The 24,475-nt window shown below is 43.0% G+C and overlaps 1 protein-coding gene across 2 annotated transcripts in view; it reads left to right on the forward strand.

Moving 5' to 3' along the window:
• The window catches only part of WDR27 (WD repeat domain 27), a 585,895-nt gene that overhangs the window by 222,997 nt on the left and 338,423 nt on the right, over positions 1–24,475 (forward strand). For both annotated transcript variants that reach the window (XM_075597051.1, XM_075597050.1), the window contains exons 18-19: positions 1,682–1,803; positions 4,525–4,658. In XM_075597051.1, the coding sequence (XP_075453166.1) occupies positions 1,682–1,803; positions 4,525–4,658 (256 nt within the window). The remainder of the gene's footprint in view (positions 1–1,681; positions 1,804–4,524; positions 4,659–24,475) is intronic.

Below are 24,475 nucleotides of genomic sequence, written 5' to 3' on the forward strand. Positions count from 1 at the left end.
ATTGAAATACTTAATTGAAGAGGTGAGTTCTAAGGTTTGACTTAAAGGTGGGGAAGATGGTGCTTGGTGCTTGGCATATAACGAGTGTCAGGGAGTTCCACAGGTAAGTGTCAGTGAGGAAAAAGGGTTTAAGGTGAGAAAAAGAGGATATTAGGCCAGGTTTAGGGGGAAATCTTAAGTTTAAGGCGACAGAGCACCATCCATGAGGATATAGCGAGGAGGCAATCGGATACAGTACTTGGCACTATAGAGCAGGTGTGAGTGTAGGGGTGGATAGATCTGTGTATCATCTGCATTGAGATGATATTTAAGGCCAAAGGAGTTGATGTGATCAGCAAGTGATAGTGTGTAGAGAGAGAAGAGGTCACAGAACAGAGCCCTGAGCTACACCAACAAACAGATCAACAGGAGATGAAGACATTTTGGCAACAGAGACTGAAAATGTGTAATGGGAGAGATATATTATGAGAACCAAGATAGAGCTGTGTTGCAGATACCAAGAGAGTTTAGAATATGAAGGAGAAGAATGTGATCGAAGGCAGCACATTGATCAAGTAGGATAATTAGGGAAAAATTACCATGGGATTTTGCGTCATGTAGATCACTGGCTACTTTTGTGAGTACAGTCTCTGTTGAGTGAGCTGCAAAGGAACCAGATTGTAAAAGGTCCAGGCAGGCATAGGATTTATGAGAGTTGATCATATGGAAGAACATGAGGCATTCTAGCGGTTTGGAGACAAAATGCAGGAGGGATACAGGGTGGTAGTTAGTAAGGCATGTAGGGTCTAGGGTGTTTGAGAATAGGCATGCGAATAGGCATGCTTAAAGGTGGAGAGGGGAAGTGTCAGGATAGGGAGTAATTGAAGATATGTGTAAGAGTGAGGACTAAGACAGGAGCAAGAGTTCTGATATGGTGTGAGGGGATGGGATCAAGAGTGCATCAGCAACTCTGTATCAGGAGAAAAAGAGTCAAGAGTTGAAGAAGGTGGGTTAGATAGAAGCAGAGAGGAGGGAGAAGGGACAGAATGAATCTCATTGTGGATAGCAGCCACCTAGCCTTAAAAGTGGTCGGCAAAGGCTTGAGTAGAAGTGAAGGGAGTATGGGAAGTGGGAGGAGAAGGTCATAGGAGGGAGTCAAATACAGAGAAAAGATGGCATGGATTGGATTTAGGAGTATTGATGAGTGAGGAGAAGTAGTGTTGTAGTAGCAGTGGCTAAATCTCAAGCTTATGCATGTCAGGGCAAAATGGGCTAAAAATTAGTTATTTATTAAAGTTTCCTGGCTGCAAACGGAGACAAATACGGCACATGATTTTTCAAAGGAAAAACTCCAGTTCCTCATTTTCTTTGACAAAATGGTGCTGTTTTTTGCATTGGTTTTGACCTTGTTTTAAAAATTGCCATATTGTGCTGGTAAACGTTGCTTTTACTATAGGATTGATAATTCTATAGTGGCACATTGCAGGCAAGGTACTGCATCCTCACTTCTTTGAATTTGATACTGTAAGTGACTGAATTTGTTGTACTTACTTCCTCTTATTTTAGGCTTTCTCCATTGATCCGTAACTCAGTTTTTCAACTCCATTAGCTCTGTTTCTTACAACAATAAATATATGCGATTTAGGTATTAATTGTAGCTATATTATACCATAGATTAAACATGATTAACTTTCTTCCTTAGGTCATGATGCTGCAATTACTGGATTGGGCTGGAGTTATGACAGGAACTGGTTGGTTTCTTCTTCTGATGACAGAACAATGAGGATTTGGAATTCTAAGAATGCAGATCCTGCACTAGTGCTGGTAATGAAGTGGCCGTTTTTCACGGTCACTATATTTCTAGTAACACTACAGTATTGTTTTTTTGTACAGTCAACAGGCCAAAATTGTGTATTCCCTAGTCTTTGCAATATGTGCTACACGTCAGTCCTTTCCACAATTATACATATGATCAATGGCTATGGACACAGCATTCTCTTAATAGACTTTAAACAATATCAATCAATTGGTGGCATAGCATTCAATACATGTTTCAACCTTTCACATAGCGAATTCAAGGTCTGGACCACTTCATTATTTAAACTTTTGATTATGGGTCATCATCAAAAGAAGTCAAAGTAAAGATTACTTTGGCATTTAATTACAGCCAGGGAAATGCAATAGGTTTTATACATTAACTACATCTCAAGAGCTCATGCACTAATGAAATCTTGTCAGTCCATCATGCTATCACAACCATAAAAAAAAATATCTATGTTGTTCTGAGCCAATGTGATGACACTGCAGTGCAACATGATTAATTTAGGTTACATGCTTAACAGAATTCAGCTGGCTCCTTTTTGGGTCATCACCAAATGTTATATATAGATATATATGTAATATAGATATGTATGTTATTCAACAAAATAATCCATGGTTACTGTCAACCTATAAATAGCGTAATAAAGGTTTCAGACACTGTATTGTGTAATTTGGATCTTTTGCCCAGGTTGTCTGACAACACGCAAAAAGGTTGAGGTCCTATATATTTTACAGATAGTGTCATATGGAATGCAGACCTTTTGGTCCCTCTGGACCATTCCTTGCTTAAACTAACAATTGAGTATGAAAGGGTGTCCTTGTTTCTCTCTGTCTGATGTAGATGTCAGCTGGAGAGGAAGCAAGGTAGGCTTTTACAATTGGCAGTTGCTGACTACAGAGAAGTGGGTATCCCAGCGCCAGCAAAAACACACTGTAGTATCCTAATTAGAGGTGGCAGCATACCAGGAAAAACGATTAAAATACCCAATGTCTTTAACCAAGAAGCGGAGGTCTACATACCGTACAGCTTTTGCTTCAGGCGAACCTTCTGCGCATTGCTCTAAAATGCATGTCTGGTTTTACCGTCAACAGTGGATTAACCTGATTAAGCATAGCACGTTGTTGAGCAGTTTTCAATGACTTCATTTTAACAGGTGCTGTGTAGACCGAGAGCAGATATCAGTGGCAACCATGTTTCACCTAATGTAATCTAGTCAAGGCTTTCTTCAATGAACATATAACTTGTATACATGAAAACAGCAATCAGTGCTGCTCATTAATTACTGCCCCCAAGATTACCTGTACTGCGTAAAGCTCCTTAAACCTTCGGGTTTCAAAGATATTACCTTGTTAAGCTCCTGGAACAAGGATACTTCTACAGAAAAAACAATATGGCCCCGAGGACAGCCTTACTCTGGCGGCGAGTAGAAAGCCACAATGTCATTTTGACATGACACCTCAGTCTTCTGTTGGTGACCCTGATGGACATTCTCAATTTAAAAAAAGAAATGATAATGCAAGTTAAAATGTTAACATCTTGGGGAGCCCTCAGTTTACATAATGCCAATTTTTGGGGGGAGAAATGGCTGCTTTAGGCTGCGCTTATAGTGCCGGCAATGCGATGGTGACGCATTGTCGCCGTCATTGGCGCTTATACTGCACGCGACGGCGCAACCAAGCGGCAGCGCTACCAAAAATCTTGTAGTCACTGTTATTTGATTTTTTTCGGCGACGGTCTCTCCTTGTGGCCAATCAGAGAGCTTCTCCGTCCTTCTGCCTTCCCCTTTTATGACGTCACTGGCCTTGTAGCCAGCAATGTCGCCTAAACTTGAATTACAACTATCGCGACGGCGACGGGTGATGTAATCTGTCGCGTTGCCGGCACTATAAGTACAACCTTAGGCCACGTCCATGCTTGGAGTGACCGCGCTTGTGACAGCATGAGAGTGACGGCGCGACTGTTTTTTTGTGAGACAAAATGTTTTGATTTTGTCTCTCGCTGGCTGGTGAGGGTGTAGTTGTAGGAAATAGGGCACGTTCTTCTAAAGCTTATTCCTATTATCCTTACTGATCAAGTTTCTTTCCTGGCTGTGTTATATTTAGATTTCATGCCACAAATTCTCCATTTGCTCCATGTATGACTGACAGGAGAAAAAATGACCTTTGAATGTTATTTGTATTATAGAAAATAGAAGCTCTATATCAAGCTAAAATTACATCTTTCAATAAAAGAACAAGATTATTTACGTAAGATTAGCAGAACTTTTAATGGATGTATATCTCCTAGACATTTTAATCCTGTTTCCTTTCTTTAGCTTTCTAATAAATACATTTAAAAAAATGAAGAATCTTATAAATACTTTGAGGATGGAGTAAAAAATACAAACTGGGTTGGAACAGCAAATTGACTGAGGTTATTTAAATCAAGGAGACTGGATTCAAATACAAGTTGTGAAACAGCTCATGGGTCTTTACGGATTTTAGGTCCCTAAATAGAAAGAGTATTTTAAAGTTTAAAGTTGTTATCTGTGCAGCAAGTAGACTTTGATAAAAAAAAAAATCCAGTGGATGCAAAGTAAAGAGATATTAATAGAACGCGAAATATATTTGCTTTACTTAAAAAAACCACACCAGAATCCTTAATTTATAGGAAGGGCACACTAACTGAAAATAATAAAAACCACTAGGTGACATTAATATATTTCTTTTTTTTTTTTTTTTTAGGGGAAGGAAATGTTTTCTAAGCCTGTTCATTTCCCGCAGTTTTATTACATGGATAAGTTTATTTTGTTGTCGTCTGGAGCAGAGTTTCAACTTCTGAGATATTCACTGGATACTTGCAAGGATGAAATAAAACGGTATTTGAACTATTCACTTTATAGTTTTAGGTATCCAAAAGGATCACAGAATGAGCTTTTAAGCCCAGATTCACTCAACTTTGTTAAACCATTTAACATGATCAGGGCCTCCAACAGGGGGGTCTGCCGGGACTGGCGTCCCGGGCCCCGTGATTCAAGGGGCGCGGCCGGGTCCGTTATATTAAAAAAAAATGGTGGCGATTCCCCGTGCGCATGCGCAGAGCCGAGGTCCCGGCACGCATGCGCAGGGCAAGCAGGGTGTCCGGCCTGCTGCCTGTGGGCCCACTCGCCCTCACTCCCAATGTGGGACGGAGGGGAAGTGCTGTTGCGAGCCCACACGCGCCAATTGAGCTTCCCCCGCGCGCCAATTGAGCTTCCCCCACGGGCGCCAACCCAGCTTCCCCCGCGGCCGCCTCCTGCCCCGGGAATAAGCCGCAAGTCTCGCCCCCCCGCCACGCCCCCTATAAAAATAAACAGATTGCATTGTAATGTTTTTTTCCCGTATTACAAAAAGAAGAAAACAGTTAAGTAAAAGTTGCGCGGTAAAAAATATTTTTTCGTGGTAGGTGCTCTATGGGTTTGGGGGAGAGGGGGCCTCCTCCGTTCATTTGTCCTGGGCTCCATGATTTCTGTTGGCGGCCCTGAACATGATCTTACCTTTAGTTAACACACATTAATAAGAATGCAGTATTCATGAAAGCACATGACATTAACTGGGTTTTACTCCAGTGATAAGCTTTTGTTTCACAGATTTTATTGAGTTTTACAATGTTGCATGGGAAAGGTGGGGGGTAAGAGGGAGATACAGAAACAAAGACAGGGTGGGTTAGAGGTGGAAGGGGAGGGTACAAAAGAGGGGGACTCCAGGTGGATATACATACAGTGGTTGATGATTAACCATGTTAAGATGTAAATATGCAGATGACAAAACGTGTCACCAGAGGTTCTCAATATACCAGGGCCCGGGGCAATTTTAGGGCTGAAGCAATTTTGGGGAAGATGGTCAACTGCATTTCAGGGGGAGGCCAATGGGTTATTTGTTGGGGAAGCTGGTGATTTTGTAAGCTGTAGTATATCAGCCAGGGATGCCATACTTTTTGGAATTTCGCACTGGTGTCCCTGATCAGACGTGTCAACCTCTCCATTTGGAAGTTGAACTAAATGTATTTTTAATGGGGGCTAAAGTGGGGAAATCACGTTTCATCATGAAGCTATTGCACACTTGGCCGCTGTCATAATATGTAATATTAACGTTTTTGTCAAATTAGTGAAATGGTTTATTGTGAAGGCACACCAGGGGTCCAGCCAGAAGGACATACCCAGCACATCATGTGCTAGTCTAGACAGATCTGTACCACAAATGGGCACAGCAACCAACATGTGAAGGAAATCTGCACATTGCCCGGAGCCCTTAGGGCAGATGAGGGGGTCCTTGGAAACAACCTGTAAATAATTTTATAGGCATTTTCTTTTACTGTTGTGCAAATGGAAGATTGTGCGGTGACCTCTAAGATGTCCTCCCAGTCTTCTATATTATATGTCCAGGGCACATCCCAGATCTTCCTCCCATTGTGGCACAAGCTTAGCCTTGATTTTGGGGAACACGAAGGAATGTGGTCAAATAGAGTGACACCTAATTATGTAGGGGACTTTAAATAAATACCATCGAAGATCAAAAGAGGGGACTTTGGGACATTCTGCTGAGTGAAACTCTAGCCTGGTGTTATTTGTAATGGTTGGTTTAGTCCACTCACCTAATGTACTGTAGATATAATTGGACTCATTTAGTCCAATTACATTTTGACTGGCTATAGAGGGCAACTTTTGGGAGGATCTTTCTGATCCCTCTTGGATCAATTTATTCTAGTTATTTTTAATGCCCATTAATTTAAATGACACGCATATGAGCTCATTGTAGCATAAATGATATTTATCCCAGATTCACTAATGTCCCTCTGGCATTCAAAGGGTTAAAGCAGAATTTTCCTATGCATACAAACATACATACACAACATAGAAATGGTTGCTCAATTGAGATTATTCTGCATAATATCTTTATAATTATATCACAGATTTAACAACCAGACGTGTTATTTTTTGATGCTTGCTGTGGTGATTTTACCGTCAGATTGAAAATGTAGTAATTAATCAGAGGTTTTTATAGTGGTTGTTGAACTCCATTTTCATCGATGTATATGGTTGAACACCATATTTGTTATGATAACTATAATTAGATATATATAGTGACAAAAGTCCTTTGGGGCAGTGTTACTTTTTTCTGGGACTCACTATAACACGGTCTTTCCACATATAAAAATATAAAGATCACATTCACATGTCTTAGACATTTATTTTATTTATTTATTTATAAAATATTTTACCAGGAAGTAATACATTGAGAGTTACCTCTCGTTTTCAAGTATGTCCTGGGCACAGAGTAAAACAAAATAATACATGGTTACAAATACAGTTACATAAATTAACAAGGTATACATTATATACAAGACATTGCGTGCACAGTTAAAGAAAATATATATTATGAGCGTATGAAACAGTTACAGACCAGATTAAAGTGTGAGACAGCCTTAGATTTGAAAGAACTTAAGCTGGTGGTGGATATGAGAGTCTCTGGTAGGTTGTTCCAGTTTTGGGGTGCACGGAAGGAGAAGGAGGAACGTCCGGATACTTTGTTGAGTCTTGGGACCATGAATAGTCTTTTGGAGTCTGATCTCAGGTGATAGGTGCTGCATGTGGTAGGGGTGAGGAGCTTGTTCAGGTAGCTGGGTAGCTTGCCCAGAAAGTATTTAAGGGTGAGACAGGAAAGGTGAACTTTGCGCCTAGACTCTAGTGATGACCAATCTAGTTCTTTGAGCATTTCGCAGTGATGTGTGTTGTAGTTGCATTGGAGAACAAAACAACAACTTTCTGCAACCCTGCTTTTTACCATTACCACCTAGCATACAGTACTTACACTGCAGCAAGGGATTCTAGGAAATGACATGCAAATGAGCACACCATGTCACCCTTTGCCTGAAATCCATTTTTACATGGAACCCTTATAAATTAATGCTCGCTGTTAACACAGCTTTTAAGCACAGCATGGATTTATATGCAAAGCCAGAGAAACCACTCGCAGACATGTTTCGACCTTAATGGGTCTCATCAGTATGAGCTTGGTTGTACTGTCTCTGCAATTTTCAAGGCAGTAGGATTTACCATACACAGTTTAAGTTATGAAAGGCAGGGTTGCAGACCTGTCTAAGACATGTGCATGTGCTCACAAGTGATCTTTTTATTTGCTATATGCTATACGGTGGAGTTTCTTGTTGCCTTTTTCACCCATCATAACTTTAAATGTGTATGATATATATATATTTATATATATATATATATATATATATATATATATATATATATATATATATATACATAATAAAGACAAAAAGAAGCGCCAGCTCCATGGCATAATATTGTTTGTAAAATTGACAATTTATTAAAAGGCAGAAAGTGGCCGCCAGGAATTGCACTCACTTCAAATAGTGAAAAAGCATTCAAGGGAGACAATCTGTAAACCAGCTGAGACTGTAGGAGGGTAGAAAGCCAGATATTGCTGTAGATATACACAAGCAGTAAATGAGGATACTTATCCGTGGCTGGATGGAAGATGGTAGTCAGTGTAAGCTGGAGGGGTGGTGGGGTTAGGCAGGTAGCTGAAACACCATCCGGTGTAGTATGAAAATATCCAGTTGTCAGCTACTTTACTCCATGTGCCTGACGTGAAATCATAGTCCCAGCATTCAGACCTTAGAGCACCCAACTCTGCAATAACAACTCTGTTTTGCCCGGAAGTATCCTCTACCTTTCTTAGTGTGTAATAGGAAATTGGCAGACCTCGACACAGCCTCAATCTGCGTGATGACATCAGTGCGTCACTAAGTCACGACGTCCTGACTAGTTTCGTCATGTGAGTGACTTTTTCAAAGGAAGTGAGGACACTCACTTTAAGTACACTCGCGAGTAAGGACATATCGCCCAATGGGCAAACGGCAGCTCGCGCATGCGCTTGTCAGCACGTCCTGAACAACAATACCGGCTCCCTACCTGTACCGAAGCTGTGCACAAGCGGGGAGACTATAGAGCCTGTTACAAATGCGTTATTTACATCAGTTATGCACATATAGGACGATTGCAGTACAGTACAAGCATCGATAAGTGGAAAAAAGGTAGTGCTTCACTTTAAGTACATTTTCACTTTACATACATGCTCTGGTCCCATTGCGTACGTTAATGCGGGGTATGCCTGTATTTATACTATAACGATTAAATATTTATATTGCAGTTTGGTGTATTTGCTTATGCTCTTACTAGTATTTCGTAAAACATACTAATTATACCTCTGGGTATGTTTGCAAATATATATTACTAGCTGAGAGACCCGGCGTTGCCCGTGAGTTACATTTAGCGCTAGAAAAAGGGGGGGGGGAGAGGGGGGGAAAAGGAGGGGAGGGGGACGGGGGAAAAGGAGGGGAGGGGGGGACAGTGGACAGGAGGGGGGGGACAGTGGACAGGAGGGGGGGACAGTGGCCGGGGGGAGGGGAGGGCAGTGGCCGGGGGGAGGGGGGGCAGTGGCCGGGTGGGGGGGGGGACAGTGGAAAGGACAGTGGACAGGAGGGGATGGGAGGGGGGGGAGAGTGGACAGGGGGGGGGACAGTGGAAAGGACAGTGGACAGGAGGGGATGGGAGTGGGGGGTAGAGTGGACAGGAGGGGGGGAGAGTGGACAGGAGGGGGGGAGAGTGGACAGGAGGGGGGTGACAGTGGACAGGAGGGGGGGTGACAGTGGACAGGAGGGGGGGTGACAGTGGACTGGAGGGGGGAGAGTGGACAGGAGGGGGGGTGACAGTGGACAGGAGGGGAGTTGGTTTGCTTTAAATTGACAGGTCCCTCCTCTCCACTCCCCCTGTATCTTTTTCTGCTCGTGACCCCCCCCCCCATGTGTAGCTCCGGTCCCCACTCTACAGTGTCTGAGACACAGTGTAACACACACACACGCACACAGACACACACACAGTGTCCCACACACACTGTCACGCTGTGACACACACACACACACACACACACACACACACTCTCACCTCTCCTTCTGGCCGCCGCCATGTTAGTTAGTCCGCGAGGGAGGAAGGGGTCCTTCCGTCCGCCGCCATCTTAGGTGCCACGTGGCAGTGGTAGGCTGCCCTGGCCAATGCCTGTCCCCGTGCCAGGGAGGTGAGCGGGAGGTGAGTGGAGGGAGCGGGAGGTGAGTGGAGGGAGCGGGAGGTGAGTGGAGGCAGCGGCAGGCTGCCCTGCCTACTGCCTGTCCCCGCGCCGGGGAGGTGAGGAGCGGGAGGTGAGTGGAGGGAGCGGGAGGTGAGTGGAGGAAGCGGGAGGTGAGTGGAGGCAGCGGCAGGCTGCTCTGCCCACTGCCTGTCCCCGCGCCGGGGAGGTGAGTGGAGCGGGAGGTGAGTGGAGGGAGCGGGAGGTGAGTAGAGGCAGCGGCAGGCTGCCCTGCCCACTGCCTGTCCCCGTGCCGGGGAGGTGAGTGGAGCGGGAGGTGAGTGGAGGGAGCGGGAGGTGAGTAGAGGCAGCGGCAGGCTGCCCTGCCCACTGCCTGTCCCCGCGCCGGGGAGGTGAGTGGAGCGGGAGGTGAGTGGAGGCAGTGGCAGGCTGCCCTGCCCACTGCCTGTCCCCGCGCCGGGGAGGGAGTTGAGCGGGAGGGAGGTGAGTGGAGAGGGAGGTGAGTGGAGCGGGAGGTGGAGGGATGTGAGTGGAGAGGGAGGTGATTGTGATGGGGGGGGAGAGGACAGAGAGAGGTGTGTGTGTGTGTGAGAGAGATGTGTCCTTTGGCCCGTCACTCCGCCTCAGGCCAATGAGAGGTGTGCGGGGGCGGGCGGGCCAAGGGACCAATGAGATTGCCGCTAGGGACACAGGCCATGCAGACATACAGTGCTTTCAGAAATATATATATATATATATATATATATATATATATATATATATATATACATGCTCCCCCCTTTGGGGTATCATTTCCTCCTACTTACTGTTTCCTCTGAATCTTTTTTTCCTGGTAATTTCCAGCACCTATAACATCTGTTCAATATGTGTATCTACACTGGCGACACACTTTATTCGAGCTTGGCTAGTCCCACGAATTCGGGTATACCCGGGTGTATTGAGGTTTGTGACTGTTTTCTGCCCGAGTGCATTGAGGTATTTTCCAAGCAGGGATTGAAGCATTTTATTCCCGCTGGCTGCAATAATGCACAGTATATATATATATACTGCATTACAATTCATGAATTTATGCCATCTGGTAGACACGCGAAGCATTGCAGCCTATTAAATCCTAATCATTATCATTTAACAGATCAGCCGCCCATCAGCCAGGCATGAACCCAGGCTGGGAAGGCAAATGCAACGGGGCTTGTCAGAGGTGAGGAGTGGCGCATTCCAGGTATCTGCCAGGTACATACCGGGTATTTGCTCGAATAAAGTGTGTCGGTGCAGTATTAAGTGTGTTTATATTTAATTTGTTTAGCCAATATCTAATGTTTACTATTTTCTACCACTATCAGTTTTTACCTTGATTGTTGATTTTGTACGATGATTTTTTACCTTAGTTATATTATGCTATTATATACTTTTGTATATGTTCAATTGTATTGATATGTATTATGTTGTCAAGTTCTCCCTTGACATTTAATGTGTATGTATACCAGCATTCATAGGGGTTAATTCAATTCCCAATTACACATCTGATATCCACTATGTACTGCACCGACACACTTTATTCGAGCAAATGCCTGGTTTGTACCTGGCAGAAACCTGGAATCCGCCGCTGCTCACCTCTTGCATGCTTCGTTGCGTTTGCCTTCCCAGCCACGGTTCATGCCTGGCTGACGGGGGCCTGATCTGTTAAATGATAATGAGAATGATTTACTAGGCTGCGATGTTTCGATTGTCCACCAGATGGCATAAACTCATGACTTAAGTAATGTGTGGCCTTTGCAAGTTGTTTCGTTTCCAAAAAAAAGTTACTTTATCCCAGTACAGTATGCTATTGTGTAACTTGTCCTTGAGACTGAAGGAAGAGTTGCAAAAAATGTATCAATTTAGGCTTTACATACAGTAATGTATTAAATAAAGACAAAGATCATTTTCACTTACACTATTCTACAGAGACATGAGTGTTCAAGTGGAGCCCGTGTTCCAAAAACCTGACAGAAGTTATGCTTATTTGATATGGGCCGCTATTAATGCAACAGAGGATAAGATGGCAACAGTTGTTCAAATTTATCAGTATTTTATCGAAAATTATGACTTTTACAGATTTTCGCCAACTCCTCATTTGTGGAAGCATGCAATAAGGAAAAGGTTATGTAGTGACCCCTGTTTTCACCGTATTGAGCCCCAATTTGTTGGAGGGTATTGGTGTGTGTCACAGGGTTTTTCCCGTATCTATGATAATGGAGGCGGCAAAAGGCGAAGGGTCGTGTTAAAACGAAATAAGAAGCGACAGTCCCTGCCAAGCAATGCGCCAGAACCAGAACCAGAACCAGCAGCAGCACCAGCTTATCATCATGGTCCCGCCGTCGGTGACAACTCTGAGATGGATTTCGCAGCCAGTTTTGATGAAGCTTGCATGTACCTAAGCGATTTCCCGCTGACTACAGGTGGGCTAGTCCCTCTGCAAAATGATGAAAGCTGGACTGGAAGTGGGCCGGCGCCAGCGCAAGCTGAATGGGAAATTTAGTAATACTGTACAGTATGGTGAGTACTGTATTTTTGCCGTATTATTTTGGTGGGGCTGGCTGGGAACTTCTTTAGGGGGCTGACCATTACTGTACATTAAAACTTTTCATTTTGTTTTTCCTCAGAAAAGAAAACGGCTAATGGGGGGATTTCGATGGATTATATTGTACTGTATGCTGATGTTTTCCGGCCATACAGTATACTGTGTAATAAACCCGAATAAATAAAACTATGCATTTATTCTACAGTACATGTTCAGTAAATTACTGCACATACTGGGGGCGAGATGTGTTTGCAGCAGAGAGAGATTTAATAATATTGTACAGTGAGCAGGGGGTTCCCTGAGCCAGAAATTAATGCTCAGGGAACCCCCCCCCCTGCTCCTGATCAATATTATTAAAAATACGGAAAATGCTGCGTCATTACCATAGCGGATAGCCGCTAAGGCAATGAAGGGGTTAACCCACCGTGCCCGCTTTATTGTGTGTAGTGGGGATGGGTGAGGGGGGTATTTGGCCCTTGGTGTGAGTTTAGGACTTGCGGGAGGGGGGGGGGGGTTGCGGGTGCACTTAACCCCTTCACGATCGTAGCAGTTAATACCGCTACGGTCATGAAGGGGTTAAGCCCTCCCGCTACCCCCCCCCCCCGCAAGCCCTCCCCAACCATCGTTGGGGCGAATACCCCATTCACCCACCCTCCCGCTACCCACAATAAAAAAATACACACACACAGCAGCCGCCAAAAAATAAATAAATAAATGACAATAAATACATTTGAAATACATTTTTATTGATAGTGTAGATGTGCAGGGGGTCTCCGGAGCTGAACCGCGGTGGTTTTAGGTCTGGGGACCCCGTGCCCCCCGAGATACAGGCCCCTTTAGGGGCTGCCGGTAGCCCTCTGCTTGGTTTAAAGGTCCGATCACGTGATCGCGGCCTGTAAACCAAGCAGAGCAGAGGGATACCGGCACCCCCTAAAGGGGCCTGTATCTCGGGGGGCACGGGGTCCCCAGACCTGAAACCTGTGCGCTTCTGCTCCGGAGACCCCCTGCACATGTACACTATCAATAAAAATGTATTTCAAATGTATTTATTGTCATTTATTTATTTATTTATTTATATTTATTTATTCATTGTGCTGCTGCTGCAAGTCGTAAACTCACACCAAGGGCCAAACACCCCCCTCACCCCCAATAAAAAAAATTCACGCACAGCAGCCCCACAATTAATAAATAAATCTAAATAAATAAATAAATAAAGACATGAAGAGAAATAAATATATACTGTACAGTATATACTTTGTATATATATATACACTGTATATATATATATATATATATACAGTATACATATATACACTGTGTATATATATATATATATATATATATATATATATATATATATATCATACAGCTATATTTATATATATATATATATATATATATATATATATATATATACATACTGTATGTGAGTGAAAAGAGAAAAAAGTAACCCGTATGGGAGCACTCAGGTATGCAATTGATATATTTGTTTATTTATTTGACACAGTGCAAAAAGGGATGAATAAACAGTACATGATTTAAAAACACTTAAAAAAGAGGCATGGACCCTTAAACACTAATGAACAGCACTAGGGAACGACACACACTGTCAACCCTAAACATGAAAAGGATAGTGACTCAAAAAACACTAGGGAGAATCAAAGTGAATCACAATAGGTTACTGGGTTTAAAGGCACCTTTACAACGCTAAGGATAATGCACACTACACACCAAAAGGTAGACTTGTCAAAGTATAAATGACAGTCTCAAAGCATCACACATCTGCATTAGCATACAGTAATATACAGTAACCAATGCCTACAGCACAAATCATGTGTAGGAAAGGTGGTAAGGTGGAATGAAATCCCTAGATGTGTAGAGCAATGAAGTTAATGAATAGCATACTGTACAGTATAAAACATAACATTACAATCCACACAGTACATTGCATTTACAGTACTGTACATTGTATACTGTAAATGATGCATAGCATTAAATCTATGCACCATATACAGTACTGTACATTCTGCAAATGAATGTTAACAATATAATTGCAAGCTACTCTACCAGTAAATACTGTACAAACACTTCCAAACAAGTCAACTTAACTACAGTATTTTAACCAAGCAAGTAAACCAAAATCAATATATACTGTAAGTAACAACCAGAAAAGACAATTTAAAAACAAACTAACCCTTACAATACCAAGGATTACATCTATCTAATTGTAAAAAACCTTATACATTATACACAGCATTGTTTAAAAAACCCTTCCCCCCTAATGTTTGTGTTAAGCAGATTACACTGAAGGGAGAGAGATATAAAGGCCTAAAGCCCCTTCCCCCCTAATGTTTGTGTTAAGCAGATTACACTGAAGGGAGAGAGATATAAAGGCCTAAAGCCCCTTCCCCCCCTAATGTTTCTGTTAAACAGATTACAGTACATTGAAGGGAGAGAGATTTTACAGAAACACACATTAGGGGGGAGGGGGCTTTAAACAGATTACATTGAAGGGAGAGAGATGTTTCTGTTACCAGTAAATCTCCCTCCCTGCATTGCTAACCACCCTCACCCCCTACCCACATACCGTTAACCCCCCCCCCCCCATCCTGGCCATGGCCCCTCCGCTTCTGCAAAACAGACACAAAAATTAAAACATACAAAGTAATGTCCCCTAACCCCTTAATCACCATAGCGGTTATTAACCGCTACAGTCATGAAGGGGTTAACCCACCCTCACCCACCCACCACTCGGGATGCCTACATACCCTCCCACACTAACCCCCCACCCCACCCGTGAGGCCTAACCACCCAGTCAGTACCCACAAGGGAGGCCTACCCACATACCGTTGGGGAAACACCCCACCCCCACCCCAGTACCCACAATAAAATCAGTACAATCACCCACAATAAACAGCATTCTATTTATTAAATACATTACCCACCCCCTGTGCCCCCCCCCCCCCATAAATACAAGATTTATTCTTTTACATTCAGGGTCCATAACGTAGCCCCATGCTAGTCCCCGGTGGGCTGGCAGGGCACCTGGACAGACCTACAGTTTACCAGCAGCATTCCACAGGTTCTGGAGGCCTGCTGGTGGATCCTGCCAGCACCATGGCGCTCAGGTGGTCTCCTTGGGTCACCGTGAGCCACAATTGGGTCCACACGGTAGGCCCAAGGATGTCTGGGAGCCCCGGGTCAAACCCACAGGTGTCTGCGGGGCCTCGGGTGGTTCCCATGGGGGTCTGGGGAACTCACGGGTGCTCACTACGGGTCCGCGGTGCCCCCACAGAAGTGGGACCACACATCATCATCCCCGCACCTACGGCTCGGAGGTGCCCCCACAGAAGTGGGACCACACATCGTCATGCCCGCAGACTACGGGTCCGCGGTGCCCCCACAGAAGTGGGACCACACATCATCATCCCCGCATGTGTCACCCGTGGAACCACCAGCCTGCTACCCTTTAGGATACCCGAGGATTCCCCGCGGGTGGTCTCCAGAGGTCCCACGCAAAACCACGGAAGTAACCCTGAATGTAAAAAAAATAAACCTGGCCTATACATTCAATACATACACCCTCCCCCCCAACACCTACAGTACAATAATGTGCAAAATAACTATTATCCAGATATGGATAATAGATTAATTGCCCATTATTAAAAACATTAACTAGCATATACAAATAAATAAAGTACTACTGACCTCATCAATACGAAGTGTCCGACGCCAGCGCCTTCCTTCTCTTGCCCACACAAAACATAGCCAAAACCAAGCCAATACATTGCAATTACATTCAGATATCAATTAACCCCTTAAACACCTTATCGGATAATAACCGCAAAGGTAATTAAGGGGTTAAGCCACACAGGCACGATACCCACCCTTCACCCATGAATTTGTACTGTGGCTTCATCATGCAACTATATATATATACTGTATATATATACATACAGAGAGACAGAGAGAAAGAGAGAGAGAGAGATATATACAGTATATATATATACACACGTTATATACACACCCATGATAAACCAAATATACAGTACAAATAAATGTAGAAGGGTTATCAAAACCATACTGTTCTACAACCAAACACTTCTCCATACAGACACTACATTAAAATCAATTTCCTTTAAAAATCCTAACTGATCTCACAATCTACTGTACTGTATATGATCACAAACCAATGAAAAAAGTCACATTCCAAAATGCATAAAATCTATGCACCATACTGTATACATTCTGCAAATTAATCAACGTAAACAAAAATCAATTAGCAATCATTATTTAGATCTCTAAACATTTCACACTCAATCATGAACAATGAAACCATTAACAGATTCACGCCTAGAGCAGAACAATTAAGTCTTTGAAAAAATATAAGTACCGACAAAAATACAACCTTTCCAAACCAAGCCTACAGTACCTACAGTATCCCTGACCTTCCTCAAACACACAATACAATACCAAGGAATACATCTACAGTATCTAATTTTAAAATACTTTAAACTCACAAAATAATTAAAAACACATCTAATCCAGCTTTTAAAACATCATCATTTCTTACCCTGAATATATACTGTACAGTATATCTCTCTAGACATATATATTGTACATACATACATACAGTGGCAAGAAATGATATACCACAAAAAAAAAAAAATACACAGGTTAAAAAACCTTTTGAAAAAATTAACAAGTTCAATAAAATACATTTCTTTACTGTAGTTCACTTACCATTACTTGCCCCCACCGACTCCCGTTGCCCAGCTTACTCACGAACCAATCCACGATCAGGAACCCATAAAATAATAAACCATTGAAAATAATAAACATTAAACTAAAAATCCAAACCAATCCACGGGTCTTCTACTTGTAATACACCTTCATCTGTATTCTTCTTTCTTCTATCTCCTTCCGGGCGGGGCAGGGCGTGGTCTTCTTTCCATCATCGGCCACGCCCTTGTCTTTTTCCTTCTCCGGAGGTCCTTCCTCCGCGGCGTCTGGCTGCAAAATGAGACGACATAGGCTTTTAAAGGGAACCCCCTGCTCACTCTACAATATTATTAAAAAGACAGAAATGCTGCTTCTTTACCATAGCGCATAGCCGCTAAGCTAAAGAATGATTCTTTAATGATGTGTGTGTTTTATTCACAGTGTAGATGTTCTCCGGAGCTGAAGCGCACAGGTTTCAGGTCTGGGGACCCCGTGCCCCCCGAGATACAGGCCCCTTTAGGGGGTGCCGGTATCCCTCTGCTCTGCTTGGTTTACAGGCCGTCAGAGCAGAGGGATACCGGCACCCCCTAAAGGGGCCTGTATCTCGGGGGGCACGGGGTCCCCAGACCTGAAACCTGTGCGCTTCAGCTCCAGAGACCCCCTGCACATCTACACTATCAATAAAAATGTATTTCAAATGTATTTATTTGTATTTATTTATTTATTTATTTATTGCGGGGATGCTGTGTGTGATTATTTTTTATTGTGTTTAGCGGGGGTGGGTGACGGGGTTTATAAATGTGAGTTTATAAATAAAATAAAGAATATTATTTATAGGGGCCTTAGAACAGAAGTTCCCACGCCAATTGCGCGCTCATTGCTCTTTTGTTACAATGTTGCTGGTCTTGCGGGTTTGCAGTCTGGCAGCAAAAAGCAGTTTGTACTGTAGTACTGTGTGTGAGATAAAGTAACCAGTTCTTTTATTGCTGAAGTCGCCACTAAAAACTTTTATTTACAAATACAGTACAAAAACCGTGCAACACACAACAACATACAGTATCCTTTGTTTAAGTACAGCAGGTACTATAGGGTAAAACATGTACTGTACAGTACAGCACAACATTACAGTATGGTCTCACTGAAAGTCCTCCCCATTTTCCAGCCATGGCCGATGCCTTGCATGGCGCAAAACGCCATTAATGCAGTCTCTAACGCCTCTCATTACAGGATCTGTAACAGGATAATAGCGCTGCATTTCTTCCACAATCTTTTTCCTTAAATTGGCAGGAAGGGCATTTTTTTGGCGATTCCCATCATAGTTCACTTTGAACACCCACTCGCAGTACAATGTGTAGGGAACATGGTGTTTAAATATGATCAAGGCATACTTGTGTGGTATACCAGCACTCCTCACCCTATACTTCTCCCTCAGCGCCGGTGGCAGATCGCACAGGGAGATGTCGGGCACTGTTTGTATGCGAGCGGGTGTAGGAAGTCTTTTGTGAGCGGGTGTACTTGAGGCGATGGGCAATGGTAGGGTGTCTGGGAGGAAGCTTTCCTCCGGTAGTGGTCGCCGGGTTGTCTCCTGGCGTGGTCTTGATGGGGTTGTCATGTCCTCCTCAATAGCATAGTACACTGTATCTTCTGGTGGAGGGGGTGTGCTTGGTGATGGAAGGGGGTCAAAGGTACCATGCATCACATCCATGTCACCCCCCTGCTCCAGCGTCGGGGAAACAGGGGCATTAACACCGAGCAAATAATGTATGCCGGCTATGTCTGCCTCTATCTTGTGCATCCGTTGATCCAGCCGCTGCTCCATTTGTAGCACCGACTCCAGAAGCAGATCTAGCTTTGCCAGCACACTAGAATTCCCGGGGAGATCCACACTTAGCCCATTCAGGATCCGGTCCAACGAGCTGCTTGTGCATGGCATCTGGAGATCTGGGGGGATGGGTGCAACGGAGGATGAGATGGGGGTTCCCTGGAGAGAAGCGGCATCGATGGAGAGTGGAAGAGGTGACCTGGGGATGCCCGGTACAGGAGAAGCTGCAGCGTGGTGGAAGAGGGATGGAGAAGGTGACCGCTGGATTTCCGGGAGAGAAGCAGAGTCGTCCAAGAGCAAAGGAGACAGTGACCCGTTGATTTCAGAGGCAGCAGCATCTTCAGATGGAACCGGAGAAGATGGGGGTGGAGAAGCCGGGCTGAAGATTTCCGGGACAGCTACAGCAGAGTCGTCGAAGCATATGGGAGCAAGTGGTCTGCGGATTCGGTGAGTTGGCTGCCATGCGTCTTGCGTACCGAGCACAGTACCGTATTTCTTCTTCACATAATAAGGCTGACGTGTTTTAAAAGCCTTAGCCTTTGGGGTCAGCAGAAGGTTTTCTTTGTTGGCCTTAGCCTGTCGCTTTGCCTTTGGCTTGGAAACGGTAACTGCCTTTCTTTTTTTCAGTGTGGCAGGCACAGCAGAGGTGAGATGATTCTTTCGTCCATAGAACCGGGGCTGCTCCATGTAAGCGGGAGGCACAATGCAGTATCTGGACAATGCCTCAGATAAAGATCAGCAAGTGGTGGGCTATGCAACGTGTACAACCTTTTATGCATGGCTGCCAGGTACAGGTGTTGAAAGTGGGTGGTCTGTTATGTGAGTCATTAACATATAAATACACCATCCATTTTGTGGATTCACTGCACATTGAATACACATCGACTAAACATCGAATACACATTCTTGTGTTTGTATTTCTTTCTACAGTACTCGCAGCAATGCCTGTTAAGAAGATTTCCAAGGATCTCAGCATGCGAATGAAGGAGATGTACACGAGCGGAAAACGAATTGCAGATATCCAGCGCTGGTTAACTGCTTCTGGCCTCGTTGTGCATCAAGCACTGTGTGCTATCATGCACAAGGAAAAAACAGAGACCGCAAAAAGGCACCAAGGGTAACAAATGCGTAAGTATACTGTATTTATAAAACTTAACCAAAAAAAATATAGAAAACTGTAGTGTACATCTACAGTATACCGTATTTATATAGTATATTTATTATATTACAACAGTATATACTGTAGTGTACTGTATGTGTGGTCAATTTATATTTTTTGTGCAGCAGTATACACTTTTGGTATATTGCAATTCATCTGACAACGGAATATACAGTATATGATGTGTATTTATTATGATATAACAACAGTATACCGTATTTATATAGTATATTTATTATATTACAACAGTATATACTGTAGTGTACTGTACTGTATGTGTGGTCAATTTATATTTTTTGTGCAGCAGTATACACTTTTGGTATATTGCAATTCATCTGACAACGGAATATACAGTATATGATGTGTATTTATTATGATATACAGTAACAACAGTATACCGTATTTATATAGTATATTTATATTACAACAGTACTGTATACTGTATATTTTGTCTATTTATATTTATAGTACAGCAGTATACATTTTTTGTATATTTATATTTACTGTATATTACAACATTACATGTACAGTATACAATATACATTTTATATTGCTGCATATTAATAACACAATATAATTTCTTTGCATTGTAGGGAGACTACTCTTCTGGTGGACAGAATAAGTGAGGAGAATGATGAGAGGAGCGCATTAAGGGTTAAAAACACTCTTCAGGAAAACCACAATCTGACTGTATCCGAGAGCAGCATAAAGAAGATGAGACGCAGAATTGGATGGAAATATGGACGTGTGAGGTTAGTAGTGGACAGTACAGGAGGTACTGTACTGTAAAGTAAAAATGTTGTTTTGCAAACTGTACTGCGCTGTGACGCTAACATTTTTTATTCATTGTCATTACAGAGCGTACCCCATGATACGGGACGCAAACAAAATCAAAAGAGTGCTCCAGGCCCAGGCATGGATCGACAGCGGTGAGACTTTCCAGGATTGCATCTTCACTGATGAGTCTACTGTGTCGCTGGAGAGATTTGCAAGATTTGCGTTCCACAAAAAAGGCCGCATAACTTTGAAGCCACGGCCAAAACACCCTGTGAAGCTGCATGTGTGGGGTGCCATCTCTAGGCGTGGACCGGGATGCATTGTCGTCTTTGAAGGTACAATTTCTCAAATATAATGCCGCCTAATGCACTGTACTTGACTAGTGTTGCCTTACCGTATGCACTGTACTGTACTATTGAGCACTTTTCTTTTCTTGCTATAGGAATCATGAATAAAGATTTCTTCCAAGACAACATTGTGCCCGTGATAGTGCGATACATCACAGAAGACTTTCCCAATGGTCATCGCTTTTACCAGGACAATGATCCCAAGCACACCGCGTCGACGGCGCATATCCTTGAGCGCGGCATCAACTGGGTGAAGACGCCAGCGGAGTAAGTGCAGTAGACCGTGTCCCATTTATATGTTCCCCACTGTTTTTACTGTGTACTGTATCTCTTAAACTAATTGTCCTTTCTTTCCAATCACAGATCACCAGACTTCAATCCGATCGAAATGGTCTGGCATCAGCTGAAGGACCACATCCGTAAAGTGGCGAAACCCTCCAAGAAGGACGAGTTGTATACAGCCATAATGAGTTTTTGGAACGATGTACTCACCGAGGAACGATGCAATAAATATATAGACCATATTGCCACTGTGTTGCCCATTGTCATCGCGCGCAATGGACAAGCATCAGGAAAGTAGTACAGTGCTGTAGTATTGTACAGTAGGTACACTATGATACAGGTAAGTATGGCACAGATTTTAGCTTTCCCAATAGTCAGAGTTTACAGTAGTTCCAGTATACAGTACAGTAGACTAGTTTGACATACTACAGTAACTGCCTACTAACTGCTCCATTTTTTTCTTTCCAGAGAAAGCTGCACCAGCCACCTACTGTACAGTAGTTCTACCATAATACAGTATGCACATACAGTACAGTACAGTAACTGAACAAAGTTTTTGTTTTCTTGTCGTTCCAGGAAAAAGGGTGCACCAGGGGGGAGGGGGGGCCTTGTGTTCGTCAAATCTGCTTGTGCAGTCAAATGTACAGTATATAAACAGCAGTAATGATGTACACAAAACCTCTCCTCTCTCAATGAACTACTGTACCGCAGACACAATGAGGATACTGTTACAGTATGAAGGGAAAAAGAACAGGATGGGTTATTTAACATTACAGTATACTGTGCAATATTTATACTGTATATTTATATATACTGTATTTTTATTCTAAAGGTATTCGAGAATGTACTCTACTGTATGAGGACCTGGTGACTTTCAACCCTCTCAGACCCACAGAAAGGATTACAGTATTTCACATCACTGTATATTTATCCTGTATATTTACAGTAATTTAGAAGCAGTGGCTGTTCTGAACAGCCCAGGGCCAGTTTAACAAAACAATGGCTTGGATTGGATTAGCCAGACGATTGATGCTTGGCCAGGGAGGGATTAAAAACTCTAAGGGAGGGGGTGGGTGGTGTAGCTGTATTGTAGGATTGTACTGTGTCAGTATTTCCAACGCCAGGTCACCCTAATAATTGCATGAATAAACCCCCAAAGACAAGGCCCAAATATACTAGTACAGTATACAGTACTGTAAAGTATGTATTATTGTGTGTTGATGTTTTGAATTGCTGTTAACTTGAAATGTTTCACCATTGTATTGTACTGTATTTGTAAATAAAAGTATTTTGTGGCGACTTCAGCAATAAAAGAACTGGTTAATTTATCTCACATAAAGTACGTGAATACGACCGCAATCACCATTGTACAGTAAATGGGTGCATAGGATGGAACGACAGGTGCTAAAGGGGTATAAATATGATACTGTATTTATCAGTATTGATCAAAGAGAGTTGATCAGAAGGATTCCCCTTATAAAGTATACAGCACTCTATTGTCATTCATACAGTACAGTATACTGTAGTAAAGGGTAGACAACACATGGTCTTGCAGTATACTGTATTACTAAAAATCTGTCAGGTTGACCAGAATCACTGCGGATATCGGAAAATAATACAATTTTATTAATTCTACGTACTGTATATAAGGGGAATCCTTCTGATCAACTCTCTTTGATCAACACTGATAAATACAGTAATTTATCTTACACTCAGTACTACAAACTGCTTTTTGCTTGCAATAAACAAACAAACAGGGAAGCGCTACTGTATACTGTATGAGTTAGGATCAGGCCCAGCAGCCACTTTATGTTGAAAACCACATATGAAATGAGCATAAATTTGCATGAATAATTACACAAAAATATATAAAATAAATAGCACAAGTCTCTGACAGAGAGAAATTGTCCAGGTGGTGTGGATACAGGTTAATGCCCCTGTCTGATAGGACAGACTCGGGCAAGAATGGCCTGTGAGAGGTGAATATCCAGAATGGTAGCTGGGATGGAAAGCGCTACCAACTGTGCAGGTATTGAAGTGTGTAGAAATGGGAAGGTGCCGTAGGCATCAAATGTGGAAAGCGCTCACCCAGACTTCATACACTGCGCTTTTTGCTTGCATACTGCAAAGCCGCAAGACCAGCAACATTGTAAAAAAAGAGCAAAAAAAGAGCAATGAGCGCGAAATTGGCGTGGGAACTTCTGTTCTAGGGCCCCTAGAAATAATATTCTTTATTTTATTTATAAACTCACATTTATATATAAAGTATATATTTATTTCTCTTCATGTATTTATTTATATTTATTTATTAATTGTGGAGCTGCTGTGCGTGAGGGGCCATGGCCAGGATGGGGGGGGGGGGGGGTAACGGTACAGTATGTGGGTAGGGGGTGAGGGTGGTTAGACCTCACAGTACATTATGCACATTGGGCCCCCCTCCTCCCCACATTTACATACTGTACACTACACGACATCAATGCAGGGAGGGTTTACCAATGCAGGGAGGGTTTACCAATGCAGGTAAGGCTTTAGGCCTTTATATCTCTCTCCCTTCAGTGTAATCTGCTTAACAGAAACATTAGGGGGGGAAGGGGCTTTAGGCCTTTATATCTCTCTCCCTTCAGTGTAATCTGCTTAACACAAACATTAGGGGGGAAGGGGCTTTAGGCCTTTATATCTCTCTCCCTTCAGTGTAATCTGCTTAACACAAACATTAGAGGGGAAGGGGTTTTTAAACAATGCTGTGTATAATGTATAAGGTTTTTTACAATTAGATAGATGTAATCCTTGGTATTGTAAGGGTTAGTTTGTTTTTAAATTGTCTTTTCTGGTTGTTACTTACAGTATATATTGATTTTGGTTTACTTGCTTGGTTA

Source organism: Ascaphus truei, chromosome 4 (genome assembly GCF_040206685.1).
Source record: "Ascaphus truei isolate aAscTru1 chromosome 4, aAscTru1.hap1, whole genome shotgun sequence".
NCBI lineage: Eukaryota > Metazoa > Chordata > Amphibia > Anura > Ascaphidae > Ascaphus > Ascaphus truei.